Below are 23,564 nucleotides of genomic sequence, written 5' to 3'. Positions count from 1 at the left end.
TGAATAAATGACTTGTTTATGAAATACTGGAAAATTAGAGCTGGCATGAAAGACGAATACTTTGAGGTGAGGACTTGAACAGATGGTTACTTGACTCTGCTTGCACAGTGAGTCGTTCAGCTAATGGAGCTCATTAGGTCAGAGTTTCAAAGCAAACTGGATGAAGGATATGGGTTATGGCCCCTGCACTATCAAGGGTCATTAGGGATATTTGTTATAAGACCCAGTTTAGTCCCATTCAGCATTTGTAAATAACTTATACATTAATGTAGTACTTAGCCATTTCAAAACACTCAGCAGCCTTAATTCATTTGATTCCCACAATACTGATTTACTGAGCTTAGATTGTGGGCAAGGCTCTGCAGAGAATCAAAAGACGAGAGAAATGGCTTGTGATGGCTTGTGTTGTGTCTGATATATTACCACTCAGAAACACTGTGATGAATTTAATTTAATCTGCAGGCTTAATATACTTGGTTCACTTTTACATATAATGTTTTGAGACTAGAGAATTTTTCTTTTTTTTTTGAGTTCAAGATTGGTATTGTGAAGAAATTCAAGGAATAAAAGTTCTCTTTTTGTGATGTTTTATCTTCATAAATTCTACCCAGGTCACATTCTGAGGTACAATTGAACATCTCAGTCTTATTTATTTTTAATTTTGGAGTAGTTATTCATAAAAAGCAATATTGGAGCTGGAAGTTAATGCGGAGTTCTTCAGTTCTCTATTTCATAGCGATGAGTCCTTAAGTGACATGAACAAGGTGGGAAAACTTGGACTAAAGCCCAAGTTCTAGTCTTCTATGTTTTCTTTCCCGTTGAACTGCTTCCCCCAGAGGATCAGGGTGATTGTAGTTGAGCTTATTTCTCTGTGTGTATTTGTGTGTGTGTGTGCACATGCTTAGTTACTTCAGTCATGTCCAGCTCTTTGCAACCCTGTAGACTGTAGCCCGCCAAGCTTCTCTGTCCATGGGATTCTCCAGGCAAGAATACTGGAGTGGGTAGCCATGCCCTCCTCCAGATTTCTGTGTATACAGACTCAGATGTGTTATGCTTTATCTTGGAGCACTCAGGAATAGATATACTATGGACCCCGTGAGGCTTAAGCTCCAGGGCCCCTCTCTTGTATGAACCTTGAGTGGGGTTCAGGAAACATTTCTGTATAAGCATTTTTAGTAAATGATGATCTAAAGAGATAACATAAGAGATGAACTTGATTTTCCAAGCCTCCGTTAAGTTGCTGTGATCTTTTTCACATTCTAAAGAAAAAGAAACACACTCTTATACCTATTTTCTATTTGTACTTATGTATTATTTTTCTTGAAGAAGTACCTTTCCCCTGCTACAAGATTATATAAATTTCAGGCTCCATGAAATCTGGATAGGCTTCTGATACCCAAAGATAAAGCTAGTTGACATAAGACAAACACCAACAGACATAAAAGCAGAAATTGACAGTAACACAATAATAGTAGGAGACGTTAACACCCCACTCACACCAATGGACAGATCATCAAAACAGAAAATTAATAAGGAAACACAAGTCTTAATATAAATAGTGATGACCAGGGTAACCAAAAATTGTGATTTGACTATTTTGGAAAAATGGTAGGAAAGAGAAGGGATATTTGAAGTAACAAAGTTAAATCTTTGGCTACTGTTAAAAGAAGTCAGCATAGAATTGATGTAACAATACAGTAGCATCGTATGATTGATATGAAATGTGAGGTATTGACATAAAACTGATCAATTAGGAAAGAAAACTATTAAGAAACAGTATAAAATTCAATGGCAGGGGAAAACTTCTAAGGAATTAAAAGGAGTTGACTCTGAAAAACAAAACTAAAGAGTGCTGACAAATGGGGCAAGGAGCTACCATATTTTCTTAAACAATAAAAGTGCTATTCAAAATTTTAAATAAAATTAATTTAAAAATAAAAATTTGAAATATTAAAATGAAATTCCAACCAGCTCTATCTTTTTTCCTTGTATAATATTTTAAATTTTATTTTAAATATTTTATTAAAGGATAATTGCTTTACAGAATTTTGCTGTTTTCTGTCAAACCTCAACATGAAGCAGCCGTAGGTATACATATATTCCCTCCCTTTTGAAACTCCCTCCCATCTCCCTCCCCATCCCACCCTACTCGGTTGATACAGAGCCCCTGTTTGAGTTTCCTGAGACATACAGCAAATTCCCGTTGGCTATCTATTTTACATATAGTAATGTAAGTTTCCATGTTACTCTTTCCATACATCTCACCCTCTCCTCCCCTCTCCCCATGTCCATAAATCTATTCTCTATGTCTATTTCTTCACTGCTGCCCTGTAAATAAATTCTTCAGTACTATTTTTCTAGATTCCTTATATGTGTGTTAGAAAAAGATATTTGTCTTTCTGACTCACTTCACTCTGTATAATAGGTTCTAGGTTCATCCACCCCATTAGAACGGACTCAAATGCATTCCTTTTTATGGCTGAGTAATATTCCATTGTGTATATGTACCACAATTTCTTTATCCATTCATCTGTCAATGGACATCTAGGTTGATTCCATGTTCTAGCTATTGTAAAAAGTGCTGCAGTGAACAATGGGATACATGTGTCTTTTTCAATTTTGATTTCCTCAGGATATATGCCTAGGAGTGGGATTGCTAGGTTATATGGTGGCTTTATTCCTAGTTTTCTAAGGAATCTCCATACCATCTTTCATGGTGGCTCTATCAATTTACATTCCCATCAAAAGTGCAAGAGCATTCCTTTTTCTCCACACCCTCTCTAGCATTTATTGTTTGTAGACTTTTTGATGATGGCCATTCTGACTGGTATGAGGTGATATTTCTTTGTGGTTTTGATTTGCATTTCTCTAATAATGAGTGACATTAAGCATCTTTTCATGTGTTTGTTAGCCATCTGTATGTCTTCTTTGCAGAAATGTCTGTTTAGGTCTTTTCCCCACTTTTTGATTGGGTTGTTTGTTTTTCTGGCATTGAGTTGCATGAGCTGCTTGTATATTTTGGAAATTAATCCTTTGTCAGTTTCACTTGCTGTTATTTTATCCCATTCTGAGGGTTGTCTTTTCACCTTGCTTATAGTTTCCTTTGCTGTGCAAAAGCTTTTAAGTTAATCATGTCCCATTTGTTTACTTTTGTTTTTATGTCCATTACTCTAGGAGGTGGGTCATAGAGGATCTCCCTTTGATTTATGTCATTGAGTGTTCTGCCTATGTTTTCCTCTAAGAGTTTTATAGTTTCTTGTCTTACAGTTAGGTCTTCAATCAATTTTGAGCTTATCTTTGTGTATGGTGTTAGGAAGTGTTCTAATTTCATTCTTTTGCATGTAGCTGTCCAGTTTTCCCAGCACATCTATTGAAGAGGCTGTCTTTGCCCCATGGTATATTCTTGCCTCCTTTGTCAAATATAAGGTACCCATAGGTGCATGGGTTTATTTCTGGGCTTTCTATCTCATTCCATTGGTCTATATTTCTGTTTTTGTGCCAGTACCATACTGTCTTGATGACTGTAGCTTTGTAGTATAATCTGAAGTCAGGAAGGTTGATTCCTCCAGCTCCATTCTTCTTTCTCAAGACTGCTTTGGCTATTTGGGGTCTTTTGTGTTTCCATATGAATTGTGAAATTTTTTGTTCTAGTTCTGTGAAAAATGTCATTGGTAATTGGATAGGGATCACATTGACTCTGTAGATTACATTTGGTAGTATAGTCATTTTCACAGTATTGATTCTTCCTACCCAGGAACATGGAATATCTCTTCATCTGTTTATGTTGTCTTTTATTTCTTTTACTAGTGTCTTATAATTTTCTGTGTACAGTTCTTTTGTCTCCTTAGGTAAATTTATTCCTAGATGTTTAATTCTTTTTGTTGCAATGGTGAATGGGATTGATTCTTTAATTTCTTTTTCTGATTTTTCATTGTTACTATATAGAAATGCAAGTGATTTCTGTCTATTGACTTTGTATCCTGCAACTTTGCTAAATTCACTGATTAGCTCTAGAAATTTTCTGATACTGTCTTTAGGGTTTTCTATGTATGGTATCATGTCATCTGCAAACAGTGAGAGCTTTACTTCTAATTTTCTGATCTGGATTCCTTTTATTTCTTTTTCTCCTCTAATTGCTGTAGCCAGGACTTCCAGAACTTTGTTGAATAATAGTGGTGAAAGTGGACACCCTTGTCTTGTTTCTGATCTTAGGGGAAATGCTTTCAGTTTTTCACCATTGAGAATAATGTTTGCTGTAGGCTTATCATATATGACCTTTAATATGTTGAGGTAGGTTCCTTCTATGCCCATTTTTTTTAAGAGTTTTAATCATAAATGGGTACTGAATTTTGTCAAAGGCTTTTTCTGCATCTATTGAGATTATCATATAGTTTTTAATCTTTCAATTTGTTAATGTAGTGTATCACATTGATTGAGTTGCATAGATTGAAGAATCCTTGCATTGCTGGAATCAGCCCAACTTGATCATGGTGTATGAGCTTTTTGATGTGTTGCTGAATTCTGTTTGCTAAATTTTTTTTGTTGAGGATTTTTGCATCTGTGTTCATCAGTGATATTGGCCTGTAGTATTCTTCTTCTGTGTTGTCTTTGTCCTGTTTTGGTATCAGGGTAATGGTGGCCTCATAGAATGAGTTTGGAAGTGTTCCTTCCTCTGCAGTTTTTTGAAACAGTTTTAGAAGGGTAGGCATTAGCTCTTCTCTAAATGTTTGACAGAGTTCTCCTGTGAAGCCATCTGATCCTGCGCTTTTGTTTTTGGGGAGATTTTTGATCACAGCTTCAATTTCAGTGCTTATAAGTAGTATCCTATAGTATCCTTTCTTGTACAACTTTTTTTTGTTGTTGTAGAGTTAATAATTATATTATTTTCTTTTGCTAAATTTCTGTAATCTCTCTGAAAAACTGCCTTTCCTTTCTTTTCATATAGCTTCTTTTTTCAGAGTTCACAATTATTTTTCCTTTGATTTAATTTTCTGTGTATCTAGCTAAATAAATCTTTGGAACTTCTAAGCATTTATCCTATCAATATTATTTGGGGATGTGATCAAACATATCAGATAATCTACCAATTTTCCACCACCCTCTCTTTTATTCTCTCCCAGAGACTTCCTTCCATATTCCTTCACCCTCTTGCTCCAGTATGGACTGATTTTTTTCTAAGGTCTGGAAATTTCATATGTTAAGCCTTTGGTTTGATGTTTGCTGAGTATAACAATCAGTGGACCGTTTCTAAATCCTAGTGAATTATTTACGCATTACAAGGAATTTTATCTAAGCAGTTTTTGAAGGTGTATTTTAGTTATCTGGTACCATATAAAGACTGCTTTCATGTTCTAGCTGTCTAGCTTTATATAGTTGGTTAAAGGACATGCTGCTAGTAATGGATAAAGTACTATATCTGGATACCTGAAATGTCTAGAGATTAAAAGTAGGATTTGCTAGTATATGATACAACTCTTTTTTTTTTTTTTTAGAAAAGCTACAACTCCTATTTTTTTTTTTTTGTCATGCACATTAACCTTAAGGTGAATTACCTGAATTTTGAATCCCAGATAATTATTAAGAATATATTCCCAGACAATTTCTTCTTACTTTCAAACTCTTAATGTTACTTGCCACTGTGAAACTTGTTTTTTAATATATGGGAGTTAAATATAATTTTAAAACATATGATATATTTTAAAAGCATGATATGAAGTTCTTTTTACATGCTACTTTTTGTTAGCTACATTAAAGGCATTACGCAATTATGGGGCATTAACTATACTAGTTCCATGATAGCTCCCCACCAATACTTTGTAAATGCAGACTATTCAGTTAATTCTTACTGTGTACTACAGATTAAACCAATAACATTGCTTTACTTTATTGAAGTAAAAGTTAAGGTCATTACAAGTCATGATTTGGTTTTCTTATGGGGACTTCTTCTTGTCAGATAATTCACTCCCCTGTGAAGGAGGATTAATGTTATCCTAGATAATCTACTATGTAAATCAGGTACAGTGCTAATTCTTTAAAGAAGGAGAATTTTTTTCAGTGTCTTTCAATATATTTCAGTCATGTTCCTTTCCAATCATTGTTGCAATTCAGGTGGCATGCTGTTCAGTTGAATTCTTGTAGAACACATAGCTCTATAATTTTGTTTGATTAATTTTATTTCTTGAGAACATTACTGGAAGAGAAAAAAATGTTTTTAAATCCTTAATATCTTGTTTGAAACAATCAACCCTGATAATGTTTACAAACAGAGATCAAATCCTCCTCCCAGAGTGCACTGCTGTTGGAATGCCCCTGGCCTCTGTCTAGACCTATAGCACTGAAGCCACTACACGTCTCAGGATGCATCACCCCTTCTCCCTTCCTTTTCTGTCTTCTGTAGTATTGTCCACTGAAAGTTGAAGACAGACATAGGAGTGGTGAATCCCCAGGGGCAGGTTAATCTACCCTGTTTGCCTGAGTTGAGGAATTGGGTGGTGATAGCGTTCATACCCAGAAATGGAGGAAACAGAGAAACACCAACTAGATAATGTGGCAGAATTTCTTGCTTTCTATTAAAGAAGTGGTTACTTACTACCCTGCTTGATGCCCTGAGACTTAAAAAATTGAAGGGTTTTTCTAATATCTTCATTTCAGCCCAAGGTTATTACTACATGTAGAGTGTTAGTGGTTAGTTTGGTACAGTAGTTCATTTCCATCAGTGTCATGGGACTTTTCCTGGATTTTTGTATGTGTGATTTTTTCCCCTGTAATTTTAAATGGTTTAAAATGAATGATTGTACTATTTGGGTGTTTTGTGTAAAGGATTTTCTGTTACTTGCATTTATATTGTATTACTGAAAGCTTACCAAAGATAAATGTGTTTACTCATTCAACTGACTATGAAAACTTTTGGTTTGTCTCATCAGTTAGATTCAACCTCACTTCTCTCTGAGGAACAGTTAAGGTGTCTTCTGGATGAATGCTCGTTCAAACAAAAATCCACAGTTAGACTGTCTCCAGAAAGAGAAGAGAGAGATATTGAGGATATGATACCTGAGTTCCCCCAACCTTCTGGATCTATTCTCTCTGAGTCATTAAGCAGGTCAAAAACAAAGGTTCGAAGCACTGAGGTGGAGGACATAAATGTGCCCAAGAATGTAGAATGTGAAACATCTAGAGGCTACTTTCTCACCAAAGCCTTGGCTGGGCATCACATGTCACCAGCTCTTCTCCTTGAAGCAGAGAATGTGAAATGCCTTCAGTTTTCTGAGGACAGTGTTATTAGTGATGCAGAAGACTACTTTATGTCTAAGACTCTGGGCATTGGGAGACTGAAAAGGCCCTCTTTCTTGGATGATCCACTGTATGGCCTCAGTGTGAGCCTTTCATCTGAAGACCAGCATGTGAAACTCAGCCCACCAGAGAGACTCAAACCAGGTGAGGCTTGGAGAATACACTGAGAATCATCTTTATGAAATACCTCAATGTAAAGGTAATACAGTTCAAAATATAGCAGAATAAGGAGGTATCCTTGAAAGTCACAGATGGGTCAATTAAGAGCATGCTAATGTAAGAACATATTTATTAATGTTTATATCAGATCATTGTTGGGATTAGTACTCTTACAAAATACATTATTTTTAATGATAACTAATGCCATTATTAGTTATGGTAGTTATGGTTATCCAGAAAGCAGTGTTGATTTCAGAGGAAAAGAGAAATTAGTTTGAGTGGCTACAAATAATTAGATTTGCTTAGTGTTTTAACTTCCAAATATCAGTGATGAATATTTGTTCCAAGGAATGAATTCATGGAATGCTGTGTATCATTGTGGTTTTGTTAGTTTTGGTATACAAACTTCCAGTCCCAGCTGCCTGTATATTGTCAGGGTTTTTTTTTTTTTTTTGATCCAGTGTTGCATCTTACCAATGGTACAAAATACCAAAATACCAATTATGGGCAGTTTTTTGATGTAAACAAATATTCAATTATTTGTGTTAGAGGTCTAACATAGTCTATGTTATATTTGTTGAGTTTATTTAAATAACTTCAACTTTTCCTCTCATGTAGATTAAAATATATTTCCTATTAAATCTATACCTATTAATCTATTAATTCTGAACTAACTCCTTAGCCCTGTATTTCTAACTGCCATCTGGATATGAACTCAAACCAATTTCCTCATCCTTCCCTCTCAACTCAGATTTTCCTCTTGACTTCCATTTCCTCAATCACCGAGGCTTAAAATGTGAGTCATCATTGATTCTTCCGTTTCCCTCGCTTCCCACTTCCAGTCTTCAAATCTTGTTTGTTCTGCTTTTGCAATGTCTCCCATGTCCATCACTCACTCCCTTGCTGTTCCTACCCTCTCAGCTGGATCAATGCAGTAACCTGATCAGGTATCCGCGCTCTGCTGTCTCTTCTCCTGCCATTGTCAACCACCTAAACTTATACCCCCAAAGTACAACTTTGATGAACATACTCTCCAGCTCAAAAAGCTTCTATGGTTCTCCTCTGTCTGTTGAATGAAATTTGAATTCCTTCACTTGCTGTTCAAGGCCTTCAGAATCTGACCTGAAGTTGTCTTCATAATTAGTCTCTATGTAGTTTCTTAAATGTTATTCAGGTTATATAGCTAATTTGGGCTCAGGATGTACAGTGCTCTCTATGTTGCTCAAGACTGTTTCTTCTCAGGAATGTGCAGGTATACCTTCAATGGTAGTTGAATTCTAACACCATCCTGTCTAAATGTAACCTTCCCTGCTCCTCTCTTTTAAGAGTTTTACTTCTCTTCTGAATGTCCAAGGGTATTAGTCCCCTATCACATCATTTTACACACAGTCTCACATTGTTAGGGACACACACCCATACACTCTTCCTTAGAACTATGTAACCTTTTTGAGGACAGAGGTCCTATCTTCTGATTCATTGTTATATCTTCTCTGATGTCCAAAGTGCTGCCTTAAATCAAGTGCCTGTTTAATAAATAAAGGAATTTAAATTATACAGGTTTAGATGTGTGAGTGCGTGCTAGGTTGCTTCAGTCATGTTCAACTCTTTGAGACCCTATGGACTGTAGCCCATCAGGCTCAGGAATTCTCCAGGCAAGAATACTGGAGTAGGTTGGTGTATCCTCCTCCAGGGTATCTTCACAACCCAGGGATCAGACTCACCTCTCTTACATCTCCTGCATTGACAGGCAGGTTCTTTACCATTAGCACCATCTGGGAAGCCTCAGCTTTAGAATAATACACTGAAAATGCGGTTCACATCTATTCTTTGCATTATGAATGAAAGCAGGTGGTATTGCTTAAGAATTACGCAAGCCTGATATTCTGTATAAAGATTTGGAACTTTTTTCTTTTTTAGTGAAATTCCACAAGCTATACTCTTTTTACCTAGCAGCAGAGTTTACTTCCAACAGGTAATTCAGTTAAATGAGTGTGCTCTGTCTTCTCCATCAACCATCTTCACTTAACAAATAGACTGTAAGAACTTTGTTCTACTCTAAAATAGCAGTGTATTTTTCTTTTTGGACAAAAAGTTTTTATTAGGAAGAAAGTATCGGCATTTCTTTTTTGTCAACTGTAATCAAAACGTATTCAGTTGGATATGATGATTTATTGTGTATGGGGTCTCATTCTCATGGAGTCAGTATGTGGGGGTTGAGGAGATCATTCTACTGAGATATGACATTACTTCTATGTGAATGTCAGTCACACTGATGTATATCTGTCGCCAAGTAGAGCATGAAAATATGGAATGAACTAGAATTTAATGTGACATAATGGAAAGAAGCTCTGGTGATTTACTTTTAACTTCTGAAAAAGTGCCTCTGATGGCTCTAGATATTTCCAGTATTTGACTAAAACAACCCTGTGATTATGGAGGTTTAAGATAGAATAGATGTGAATATATGAACCATATTTTACTTTCTGTTTATTACATGATAAACTTTAAGGAATAAATCCTACATTATTATTTTGGATGCTTGTCAGCCTATCTGAAGCTGGGAGTTTTTCTTTTACTAACCTCAACATTTACAATTATTAAAATAACTTGCTAATCAATTTATTCTAAAATACCAAATTGGACATTATATGATTTATGCAAAAGTGAACCCCAAAACTAAATGCCAAACCAGTTTTCCTGGCAAAAAGCCTTTTAAAGATGTAATTATAATGAGGAATTACAGTGTATTCAGCTGTTATGTTATATTCCTTCTCTTAGGAAATAGATATGTGTGAATACATGATTCAGATGAGGTTTCTGTAAGCAGACAGGAAGAAAATAAGAAGAATCATTCATCATTTTCTCTTTAAGTAGCAAATATATTGTTTTATTTTCCTACATGAACTGAGGTCTGTTATGAATTTTAAAATTCTGCTTCTAAAAGATAGAGTAAGATAAAACTTCAGTTCAGTTCAGTTGCTCAGTCATGTCCAACTCTTTGCGACCCTGTGAACCGCAGCACGCCAGGCCTCCCTGTCCATCACCAGCTCCCGGAGTTTACCCAAACTCATGTCCATTGAGTCAATGATGCCATCCAACCATCTCATCCTCTGTTGTCCCCTTCTCCTCCTGCCCTCAATCCCTCCCAGCATCAGGGTCTTTTCAAATGAGTCAGCTCTTCGCATCAGGTGTCCAAAGAATTGAAGTTTCAGCTTCAGCATCAGTCCTCCAGTGAACACCCAGGACCGCTCTCCTTTAGGATGGACTGGTTGGATCTCCTTGCAGTCCAAGGGACTCTCAAGAGTCTTCTCCAACACCACAGTTCAAAACCATCAGTGTCCAAATCTAGTGACACTGAGGATCAATTTCAATTGTGGTATTGAAGATAAGGATTTGCTTCACAGATGTATTAGAAGTTTCCAGTGTGAAGTACCTCATTTTGGGGGAAGTGTAGTTATATTGGTTTCAGGTGGGTAGCATAGTGAGTCAATATTTATGCATATTATACTCTATTAGTGGTTATTACAAGATAATGTCTAGAATTCCCTGTGCTATACAATATATTTTTGTTGCTTATCTATTTTACACATAGTAGTTTGTATCTCTTAATCACATATCACTAACTTGCCCCTTCTCCTTCCCTCTCCCCTTTGGGAACCATTAATTTGTTTTCTCTGTGTGTGAGTCAGTTTGTTTTGCTGTATACATTGATTTGTATTATCTTTTATATTTCACGTGTAATTGATGTTATACAGTATTCGTCTTTCTTTGTCTGACTTATTTAAGTATAATATACTCTAGGTTGATTTGTATTGCTGTAAATGGTAGAATTTCATTCATTTTATGGCTGAGTAATATTTTATTATAGGTAGATAGGTAGGTAGATAGATATGTCACCTCTTATGCATTTGTCTGTTGGTGGTCACTTGGATTCCAACCATATTTTGACTATTGTAAATAGTACTGTTAAGAACTTTGGGATACATGTGTTTTTTTGATTTAGTCTTTTCATTTTTTTTTTCCTGAGTATAGAACCAGGAGTGGAATTGTTGGATCATACGGTTAGTTCTCTTTTTAGTTTTTCGAGGAAGCTATATACAGTTTTCCACAGTGAATGTACCAATTTACATTCCCACAGACAGGGTACAAGGGCCCCTTTATTCCACATCCTCTCTAACATTTGTTATTTGTAGACTTTTGGATGATAGCCATTCTGACAGTTGTGAGGTGATAATTGCATTTTATTTTGATTTGCATTTCTCTGATAATTACAGTGTTGATTATACTTTTTATGTGCCTGTTAGTCATCTGCATGTCCTCTTTGGAAAAATGTCTATTCAGATCTTCTGTTCATTTTTTGATTGGGTTGTTTTTTTGATACTGAGTTGTATTAACTGTTTATATATTTTGGATTTTAAACCCTTGTTAGTCATATCATTTGTAAACATTTTCTCCTATTCTGCAGGTTGTCTTTTTGTTTCATTGATGGCTCCTATTGTTGCACAAAAGCTTTGGAGTTAAGTTAGGTTCTGTTTGTTTATTTGTGCTTTTATTTTTTTGCCTTAGGCTACAGACTAAAAAAAGTTACTACAATTTATGTCAAAAAATGTTATGCCTATTTTGTCTTCTAAGAGTTTTATGGTTTCAGTTGTTACATTTATGCCTTTAATCTGTTTTGAGTTTATTTTTTTTATATATGTTGTGAGGAAATGTTGTAACCTCATTCTTTTACATGTAGTTTCCCAGTTTTCCCAGCACCACTTATTAAACAGAGATTTTTTTCTCCATTGCATATTCTTGCCTTCTTTGTCATAGATGAATCGACCATAGGCGCATTGGTTTATTTCTGGGCGCTCTGTTCTATTCCACTGATCTACACGCCTGTTTTTCTGCCAGTACCATGCTGTTTTGATTTCTATAGCTTTGGTATAGTTTAAAGTCTAAAAGGGTTATACATCCAGCTTTGTTCTTATTTTTTCTCAAGATTGTTTTGGCAATTTGAGGTCTTTTGTGGTTCCATATGAATTTTAGGATTATTTATTCTAGTTCTGTGGAAAATGGAAAATGTCATGGGTATTTTGATAGGTATTGCATTAAATCTGTAGATTGCTTGGGGTAGTATAGCCATTTTAACAATATTAATGCTTCCAATCCAAGAGCACAGGATATTTTTCCATTTCTGTGTATCATCTTCAATTTCTTACATAAATGTTTTATAGTTTTCAGAATATAGGTCTTCTACCTCCTTGGTTAAGTTAATTCCTATGTATTTTATTCTTTTTGATGTGATTTTAAAAGAGATTGGTTTTAAAAGGGAAAATTTTCTTTTTCTGATAGTATTGTTGGTATATGGAAAAACAATAGACTTCTGTGTATTAGTCTTATATCCTGTTCCCTTGTTGAATTTATTTATTAGTTCTAATGGGTTTTAGGTGGAGAATTTAGAGTTTTCTATATAAAGTATCATCTTTATATACTGTCATCTACAAATATGACAGTTTTACTTCTTCCCTACCCTTTTGTTATCTTTATTAAAAAAACAGCTCTTGGTTGCATTGATCTTTTCTAATTTTTTGTCCCTGTTTATTTCCTCTTTGATCTTTATTATCTCCTCCTTTCTGAGCTGACTCTGCTCCCTTTAAGTGTATGTTTTCCCTCTCCCTGTTCAAAACTCTTGCCCCAGAGCAGGGGGATGCTGAAACAAGTAAGGTCCACGCACAGTCAGAAGTCTGATGTGCTACTCATGGAGGCAACTGTGTCTTTGCTCAGATGCGGGCTTGAGTGCTAGTCACCTTTGTCGCTCACAACTGATCACTGCCCCCAGCTTCTACCACCCCTGCGCTGTGGTGGAACCATTCCACAGGGCTTACTGGGGCCCATGTGGAGTCTTGATGTGTATCAGGAGGTGAGTTGTGGTGGAGCAATTGCTGTCAGAGATCTGAGCAGTCTCTGAGATTCCATTTGAGTAAATGCCAACAATGGCAACTGCCATCCCACCCAGACTCCACCTCAGGTCTGGGTTACCTCTGTGTCCTACAGTTGAGTTGTTTCTTGGTCGTGGGCACCTCAGATTCAGTGCCATGGTATGGCATGGGGTGAGCAGGCTGGAGCTTCGGCTGGGGCACATGGCAAGGCAGGTGTGGAAAACCAGCTGCTCCTAGAGCAAATGTCTCTCTGTCCTGCCTTAGGCCTAGCCAGCGTGTATGCACCCCTTACACGAACAGTCTAAGCTTCACATAACCCTTCTAATTGTTCCAGAGGTCCTCCAACAAGCCAACAGGCTTATCTCCCCTGTGTAAGACCCCAGACTGGAGCACCCCATCTATTGCTTGAACTGCTCACTCCCCAGGGCAGGTGTCTGCTTGAGTAATCTCCATTTTCATCTTAATCCTCTCCCAGGGGCCCAGGTCCTGTCCTGATTGCTTTTCTTCCCTTCCTAATTCTTACAGCCTTCGCTGTATAAGAGTCCTTCTGCCAGTTTGTTTTCAGAGAGAACTGTTTCACATTAGATGTGTTTTTGATGTGTTTGTGGGAGAAGGTGAGCTTCATGTCCTTTTACTCTGCCACCTTGACTGCCCCCTCCTGAAGTACTTCATTTTTCATTTTGTGCTTTAAGCTTAGTGGTAACTACTGTTATTTGACTTTTTGGATACAAGGTCCAGTAAATTCAGTGTTACACTCGAGTCACTGTTGGGGTTTCAGAAGACCGATAAATAGCATCTTCTCTTTCCCACTCCTATCAAACCAACTGAGAGATGTATGCTGCTGCTAGGTCACTTCAATCGTGTCTGACTCTGTGTGACCCCATAGACGGCAGCCCACCAGGCTCCCCCATCCCTGGGATTCTCCAGGCAAGAACACTGGAGTGGGTTGCCATTTCCTTCTCCAATGCATGAAAGTGAAAAGTGAAAGTGAAGTCGCTCAGTCCTGTCCAACCCTCAGCAACCCCATGGACTGTAGCCTACCAGGCTCCTCCGTCCATGGGATTTTCCAGGCAAGAGTACCAGAATGGGGTGCCATGGCCTTCTCCTGAGAGATGTATAGATTCTGACAAATGAAGATTAGGAGGTTGGCTTTATTGCTGATGAAAAGTAGGGGATTGATGTCACCTGGGTAGGAAGCCAAATGGTCTTCTTGATGTTATGCCCTCAAGATAAACCTAGATACTCACTCTGGCAGAAGTGAAAATCATCAAGCCTCACCCATGGAAACCTGTCCATGTGGATCAGTAGTACAGAGGAGCAAAGGGCACCCTGGCAGAGAATAGTGACCCCCTTGCAGAGAGGAATGAATTGAGCACGCTGTTTCTTCCCCTAGACTCACCAGTCAGATAACTTACTGTTCTTTCCCATGGTGGGGGTGAAGCTGGATGCATCTCCACTGAAAGTTCCCCCACATGGAAGTGTGAGAGGAGTAAGTGGTCTTTGATCACATCAACCATGGAGACACTGCGAGGTACACTAGTGCTGCAGGTCTGTGGTTAGTCTAGTACTTAATCAAAGCTTCATATGCTGAATTGACTTCTAGATAATCAAAAAGGCATCTATGCATGTACATTTTTTTTTTTTTCTAATCAAGCACTTGAGATGCTTATCAACACATTCATGTAACTAAGAGGAAAATATGATTGGCAAATAACAAAGACAGAGTAAGGCATAAAGGGACACAAAGTCAATCACGCAGTAAAAAAGGGGGATAAGACTACACTAATTTTTCAAGGGAAACAGTGAAATTTCCCATAGGACCCATTTATTGAATAATTTTTTTAAAAATTTCTATAACAAGTGTAACAGTGAATCAGATAGAGTTATTTTTAACATAATACCAGTAAATTAAAACTAAGGAGACCAAGTGTCTTGGTCTGCTCAGGAGTGTCTTGATTATACACTGAATGTCCCTTGTCTTGGGTAACCCTCAGTCTCTGGCAAACTGGGATGGTTCAGTTCAGTTCAGTTCAGTCACTCAGTCGTGTCTGATGCGACCCCATGAATTGCAGCACGACAGGCCCCCCTGTCCATCACCAACTCCCGGAGTTTACTCAAACTCATGCCCATCGAGTCGGTGATGCCATCCAGCCATCTCATCCTCTGTCGTCCCCTTCTCCTCCTGCCCCCAATCCCTCCCAGCATCAGGGTCTTTTCCAATGAGCCAACTCTTTGCATGAGGTGGCCAAAGTATTGGAGTTTCAGCTTCAGCATCAGTGCTTCCAATGAACACCCAGGACTGATCTCCTTTAGGATGGACTGGTTGGATCTCCCTGCAGTCCAGAGGACTCTGAAGAGTCTTCTCCAACACCACAGTTCAAAAGCATCAATTTTTCGGCGCTCAGCTTTCTTCACAGTCCCACTCTCACATCCATACATGACTACTGGAAAAACCATAGCCTTGACTAGACGGACCTCTGTTGGCAAAGTAATGTCTCTGCTTTTTAATATGCTGTCTAGGTTGGTCACAACTTTCCTTCCAAGGAGTAAGTGTCTTTTAATTTCATAGCTGCAGTCACCATCTGCAGTGATTTTGGAGCCCCAAAAAATAAAGTCTGACACTGTTTCCACTGTCTCCCCATCTATTTCCCATGAGGTAATGGGACCAGATGCCATGATCTTAGTTTTCTGAATGTTAAGCTTTAAGCCAACTTTTTCACTCTCCTCTTTCACTTTCATCAAGAGGCTTTTTAGTTCCTCTTCACTTTCTGCCATAAGGGTGGTGTCATCTGCACATCTGAGGTTATTGATATTTCTCCTGGCAATCTTGATTCCAGCTTGTGCTTCTTCCAGCCCAGCGTTTCTCATGATGTACTCTTCATATAAGTTAAATAAGCAGGGTGACAATATATAGCCTTGATGTACTCCTTTTCCTATTTGGAACCAGTCTGTTGTTCCATGTCCAGTTCTAACTGTTGCTTCCTGACCTGCATACAGGTTTCTCAAGAGGCAGGTCAGGTGGTTTGGTATGCCCATCTCTTTCAGAATTTTCCACAGTTTGTTGTGATCCACACAGTAGAAGGCTTTGGCGTAGTCAATAAAGCAGAAATACATGTTTTTCTGGAAGTCTCTTGCTTTTTCGATGATCCAGTGGATATTGGCAATTTGATCTCTGGTTCCTCTGCCTTTTTAAAACCAGCTTGAACGTCTGGAAGTTCTCGGTTCACGTATTGCTGAAGCCTGGCTTGGGGAATTTTGAGCTATACTTTACTAGCATGTGAGATGAATGCAATTGTGCAGTAGTTTGAGCAATCTTTGGGATTGCCTTTCTTTGGGACTGGAATGAAAACTGACCTTTTCCAGTCCTGTGGTCACTGCTGAGTTTTCCAAATTTGCTGGCATTTTGAGTGCAGCATTTTCACAGCATCATCTTTCAGGATTTGAAATAGCTCAACTGGAATTCCATCACCTCCACTAGCTTTGTTCATAGTGATGCTTTCTAAGGCCCACTTGACTTCACAGTCCAGGATGTCTGGCTCTAGGTGAGTGATCACACCATCGTGATTATCTGGGTCATGAAGCTCTTTTTTGTACAGTTCTTCTGTGTATTCTTGCCACCTCTTCTTAATATCTTCTGCTTCTGTTAGGTCCATACCATTTCTGTCCTTTATTGAGCCCATTTTTGCATGAAATATTCCCTTGGTATCTCTAATTTTCCTGAATTGATCTCTAGTCTTTCCCATTCTGTTGTTTTCCTCTATTTCTTTGCATTGATCGCTGAGGAAGGTTTTCTTATCTCTCCTGGCTGTTCTTTGGAACTCTGCATTCAAATGGGAATATCTCTCCTTTTCTCCTTTGCTTTTCGCTTCTCTTCTTTTCGTAGCTATTTGTAAGGCCTCCTCAGACAACCATTTTGCCTTTTTGCATTTCTTCCCCATGGGGATGGTCTTGATCCCTGTCTCCTGAACAATGTCACAAACCTCTGTCCATAGTTCATCAGGCTCTCTGTCTATCAGATCTAGTCCCTTAAATCTATTTCTCACTTCCACTGTATGGTTAGGTCACTCTAAAGTGAAAGTGAGAACATAAAATCAAGGAGAAAATTCATTACCCAAAGGATAAAGTTAACAGAGTTCAGCTAAGTAGCAGGATTTGAGGCTAGAACATAGATGAGCAGAGATGCCTGGCTCAACCACCCGCCAGCATGATCTGGTTTAGGGGTTAGTTGTGTGGGCTGTGAGTGAGACAGACCTCCTGTTTGAATCCTCACTTGGCTTTTAGCAGATGATCTTGTTCAAGTTACTTAATCTCTCTCTCCTCTCTACCTTGTTTCCCTTATCTATAAGATAATATGGCTTTAGTACTTATCCTCTAGGATTATAATAAGAATCAAATGAGAAAATTCACATAAAATGATTAGTGCAGTGATTGGATTTGGCTGGCCTACCTAGTACTTAACATTTCATCAGATTTCTCATAAAAGCCTAGATTTCTGATGTTTCTAGCAAATCAGCAGCTCTTACACTTGGGGAGGAGAGCCGAATAGCAGATATTCCCTTTAGGAGCATGTACTCTGCTGGAAAACGTGGCCCCATCTGACCCTCTCTACTTCATGTGCTTGACCCTTTGGGGCCATATGATATCCATCCCATGTTATAAGCCTTTGTTGCTTAGAATATTGTCCAATCACTGGAGTGTTGTTAGAAGTTCAGGGCCTAAGGCCCCACCCCAAGCCTACTGAATGAAAATTTGCACTTTAATAAGCTCCCCTGTGATAATTACAGTGAAGTTTGAGAAGTTCTGTTACAAACCACTAGAGCATTCTTCCTAACCAGGATGAATGTAGAGATCATCTGGGAATTTTTTTGCTTGTCTGTTTTACACCCATGTCCAAGGCCTTAGCCAGACTTAATAAAATCAGGCTCCCTGGTATGGAGTGCTCAAAATCTGTCAGATTAATGCAAGTCACAAGGTTTTGCTGTGCATATTTGAGAAATAGGGCATTTAGTTTATATGTAAGAAAACTAATACTGTTATCCTATTAGTATCCTCAGATAGAACACGTTCTCAGTTCAGTTCAGTTCAGTCACTCAGTCATGTCCAACACTTTGTGACCCCATGGACTACAGCACGCCAGACCTCCCTGTCCATCACCAACTCCTGGAGTTTATTCAAACTCATGCCCACTGAGTCAGTTATGCCATCCAACCATCTCATCCTCTGTCATCCCCTTCTCCTGCCTCCAATCTTTCCCAGCATCAGGATCTTTTCCAATGAGTCACTTCTTCACAACAGGTGGTCAATGTATTGGAGTTTCAGCTTCAGCATCAGTCCTTCCAAGGAATATTCAGGACTGATTTCCTTTCGGATGGACTGGTTAGATCTCCTTGCAGTCCAAGTGACTCTCAGGAGTCTTCTCCAACACCACAGTTCAAAAACATCAATTCTTCGGTGCATAGCTTTCTTTATAGTCCAACTCTCACATCCATACATGAAACTGGAAAAACCATAGCCTTGACTAGATGGACCTTTGTTGACAAAGTAATGTCTCTGCTTTTTAATATGCTGTCTAGGTTGGTCATAACTTTTCTTCCACGGAGCAAGTGTCTTTTAATTTCATAGCTGCAGTCACCATCTGCAGTGATTTTGGAGCAAAAAAAAAAAAAAAGTCTGCTGCTGTTTCCCTATCTATTTGCCATGAAGTGATGGGACCAGATGCCATGATCTTAGTTTTCTGAATGTTAAGCTTTAAGCCAACTTTTTCACTCCTCTTTTACTTTCATCTATAGGCTCTTTAGTTCCTCTTTGCTTTCTGCCATAAAGGTGGTGTCATCTGCACATCTGAGGTTATTGATATTTCTCCTGGCAATCTTGATTCCAGCTTGTGCTTCATCCAGCCCAGTGTTTCTCATGATGTACTCTGCATATACATTAAATAAGCAGGGTGACAATATACAGCCTTGACGTACTCCTTTTCCTATTTGGAACCAGTCTGTTGTTCCATGTCCAGTTCTAACTGTTGCTTCCTGAGCTGCATACATTTCTCAAGAGGCAGGTCAGGTGGTCTGGTATTCCCATGTCTTTCAGAATTTTCCACAGTTTGTTGGGATCCACACAGTAGAAGGCTTTGGCGTAGTCAATAAAGCAGAAATAGATGTTTTTCTGGAACGCTCTTGCTTTTTCGATGGTCTAGCAGATGTTGGCAATTTGATCTCTGGTTCCTCTGCCTTTTCTAAATCTATCTTGAACATCTGGAAGTTCACAGTTCATGTACTGTTGAAGCCTGGCTTGGAGAATTTTGAGCATTACTTTGCTAGCGTGAAAGATGAGTGCAATTGTGCCGTAGTTTGAGCATTCTTTGTCATTGCCTTTCTTTGGGATTGGAATGAAAACTGACCTTTTCCAGTCCTGTGGTCACTGCTGAGTTTTCCAAATTTGCTGGCATATTGAGTGCAGCATTTTCACAGCATCATCTTTCAGGATTTGAAATAGCTCAACTGGAATTCCATCACATCCACTAGCTTTGTTCATAGTGATGCTTCCTAAGGTCCACTTGACTTTTCATTCCAGGATGTCTGGCTCTAGGTGAGTGATCACACCATCATGATTATCTGGGTCATAAGATCTTTTTTGTATAGTTCTTCTGTGTATTCTTGCCACCTCTTCTTAACATCTTCTGCTTCTGTTAGATCCATATACTTGCTGTCCTTTATTGAGCCCATCTTTGCATGAAATGTTCCCTTGGTATCTCTGATTTTCTTGAAGAGATCTCTAGTCTTTCCCATTCTATAGTTTTCTTCTATTTCTTTGCACTGACCACTGAGGAAGGCTTTCTTATCTTTCCTTGCTATTCTTTGGAACTCTGCATTCAAATGGGAATATTTTTCCTTTTCTCCTTTGCCTTTCACTTCTCTTCTTTTCACAGCTATTTGTAAGGCCTCCTCAGGCAACCATTTTGTCTTTTTGGGTTTCTTTTTCTTGGGGATGGTCTTGATCCCTATCTCCTGTACAGTGTCATGAACCTCCGTCCATAGTTCATCAGGCACTCTGTCTATCAGATCTAATCCCTTGAATCTATTTCTCACTTCCACTGTATAATCATAAGGGATTTGATTTAGGTTGTACCTGAATGGTCTAGTGGTTTTCCCTACTTTCTTCAATTTAAGTCTGAATTTGGCAGTAAGGAGTTCATGATCTGAAGCACAGTCAGCTCCCAGTCTTGTTCTTGCTGACTGTGTGGAGCTTCTCCATCGTTGGCTGCAAAGAATATAATCAATCTGATTTCGGTATTGACCATCTGGTGATGTCCATGTGTAGAGTCATCTCTTGTGTTATTGGTAGAGGGTGTTTGCTATGACCAGTGTGTTCTCTTGGCAAAACTCTACTAGCCTTTGCCCTGCTTCATTCTGTATTCCAAGGCCAAATTTTCCTGTTACTCCAGATATTTCTTGACTTCCTACTTTTGCATTCCAGTCCCCTATAATGAAAAAGACATCTTTTCTGGGTGTTAGTTCTAGAAGGTCTTGTAGGTATTCATAGAACCATTCAACTTTAGCTTCTTCAACCTTGCTGGTCCAAGGATAGGCATGGCTTACTGTGATATTGATTGGTTTGCTTTGGAAACAAACAGAGATCATTCTGTTGTTTTTGAGATTGCATCCAAGTACTGCATTTCGGACTCTTTTGTTGACTATGAGGGCTACTCCATTTCTTCTAAGGGATTCTTGCCCACAGTAGTAGATATAATGGTCATCTGAGTTAAATTCACCCATTCCAGTCCATTTTAGTTTACTGATTCCTAAAATGTTGATGTTCACTCTTGCCATATCCTGTTTGAGCACTTCCAATTTGTCTTGATTCATGGACCTAACATTCCATGTTCCTATGCAATATTGCTCTTTACAGCATTGGACTTTACTTCTATCACCAGTCACAACACCAGTGTTTTGCTTTGGTTCTGTCTGTTCATTCTTTATGCAGTTATCTCTCCACTGATCTCCAGTAGAATATTGGCCACCTACCGACCTGTGGAGTTCATCTTTCAGTGCCCTATCTTTTTGCCTTTTCATACTGTTCATGGGGTTCTCAAGGCAAGAAAACTGAAGTGGTTTGCCATTCCCTTTTCCAGTGGACCATGTTTTGTCAGAACTCTCCATCATGACCCACCCATCAGTCTTGGGTGGCCCTGCAAGGCATGGCTCATAGTTTCATTGAATTAGACAAGGCTGTGGTCCACATGATCAGATTGGTTAGTTTTCTGTGATTGTGGTTTTCAGTCTGTCTGCCCTCTGATGAAGAAGGATAAGAGGCTTATGGAAGCTTCCTAATGGGAGAGACTGACTGAGGGGGAAACTGGATCTTGTTCTGTTGGGTGGGGCCATGCTCAGTAAATCTTTAATGCAATTTTCTGTTGATGGGTGGAGCTGTGTTCCCTCCCTGTTATTTACCTGGGGCCAAACTATGGTGGAGGTAATGAAGATAAATAATGACAACTTTATAGTCCAAATACATTTCCTCTCAAAATTCTGCCCATCAAAGGATCTGATTGCAACTTGCTCAGTTGAGCCTGAGTGCAGGTAAACTGGGTTTGGGGAAGATGTTTCGTTGGTTTGAAGGAGGTGTGAGTGAATGTATATCCTTGCTTCTACCACCTGAACAGTCTGAAGGGAATTAGACTGTTTTGAGAGAGTTGTACTATATATACAACAATGTATATATGCATTGTTGTACTATAGTCTTACTGGTTTGCAGCAGAACAGTGAGATTCTGAAAATACTACCACTGCTAGCTGATTTTTTTCCACTAAAAATATTTTGTTCTGCTCGTAGGGTAATGTTTAACTCATCATTGTTTTGATGGCGTTCTCTTTCTCTCAAATAGTGTGTGCCTTCAGGCCTCCTAGTTATCATGTGAAATTACTTTTCCAAGTCTACTAATTGCTTCTCAGATGCTCTTAGTAAGCTAACCCTCCAAAGTTTCTTTAATCAAAATATCAGAGTTGGCATATTAGAAATTCCCAGTGTTAATTCCTGTTTTATGTAAGACCTTAGTATATAGTAAATTTGTATTTGATGAATTTATTTTTTCAAGTTACTCTCAACTAATTTTCTTTTTTTTTTCTTAATATATATTTTGCTGAAGTATAGTTGATTTACAGTGTTTCAGGTGCATAGCAAGGTGATTCAGTTATACATATATTCATATATTATTTTTGAAATTATTTTTTATTATAATTTATTAAAAAAATATTGACTATAGTTCCCTAATTCAGTTCTTCTTGTGGTAGACTTCATAGAAATATTTCCCCCCTGATTATTTTCTCTATCATAAAATAACACTTTGTCTACTGTTTTATTTAGTAGTGTAGAGTGAACAATGGCATGTTGGAGAGGTTTGACATTTAATTGTAATGAACTTATCACTTTATCAAGTATTGGGAACTTCTGATTCCACTGTGTCATTCAAATTGAATAAAATGAAAACATGAAAGAGTTACTGGAGATCATGACTGTAGACTAGATTTATTGGCATCCCTTGGGAGCTTGTTAGAGCTGCTGAGTCCCAGACCTACTGTATCAGGTTCTGCATTTTAACGAGATGCCCCCCAGCAGGTGTATGCGCACTGAAGTGTGAGAAGATCTGAATTATATGGTGTACTAGTCACTCTATTTTAGGATTATAAAAAAACAGCAGCCTATGTGGTGATGGTGAAAAAACTATCAGAAAGTATCTTCTTTTCCTGTCTGCTCAAGCCCTGCTTTATCCTCTTCAATTTCATTGTAATGAAGACACTGCCTTTTCCTTCTCACTTTAATGAAGACACTACCTTCTCCAGACTGTCCTCTTACCTCCCCACTCATCTCACTTTTCCTTCTTGTGTGTAACCTTCCTCTTCACCACTGAGAGCAAGCAAGTCCTCCTCTTTAGTTCTCTATTGCTTTTTCATGGTTAGTATTTTATTTGGAGACATACCTAGGTGGTATGGGATCATCTGTACTTTGTATACTTTTGATTTTCAGACCTCTCTCTTTGGCATCTGCCTCAGGTCTGCCTGGCATGTAAAGCTATACTGAGTCCATCCCTTAGACAGTGCTTCTTATCTCTGACTGCACAAAAGAATCATCAAGTGATATTTAACAACAGGTCAATACCTTGTTTCCATTCCAGAATTATATCAATTCCTAGGGGTTG

At 38.3% G+C, this 23,564-nt stretch overlaps 1 protein-coding gene across 1 annotated transcript in view; it reads left to right on the top strand.

The window, feature by feature from the left end:
• The window catches only part of LOC122444278 (fibrous sheath-interacting protein 1-like), a 203,710-nt gene that overhangs the window by 173,386 nt on the left and 6,760 nt on the right, over positions 1-23,564 (top strand). The window contains exon 4 of the mRNA XM_043473010.1: positions 6,924-7,434. Within this exon, the coding sequence (XP_043328945.1) occupies positions 6,924-7,434 (511 nt within the window). The remainder of the gene's footprint in view (positions 1-6,923; positions 7,435-23,564) is intronic.

Source organism: Cervus canadensis, chromosome 6 (assembly GCF_019320065.1).
Source record: "Cervus canadensis isolate Bull #8, Minnesota chromosome 6, ASM1932006v1, whole genome shotgun sequence".
Lineage (NCBI taxonomy): Eukaryota > Metazoa > Chordata > Mammalia > Artiodactyla > Cervidae > Cervus > Cervus canadensis.
This window is presented reverse-complemented; position numbering and strand designations above follow the sequence as displayed.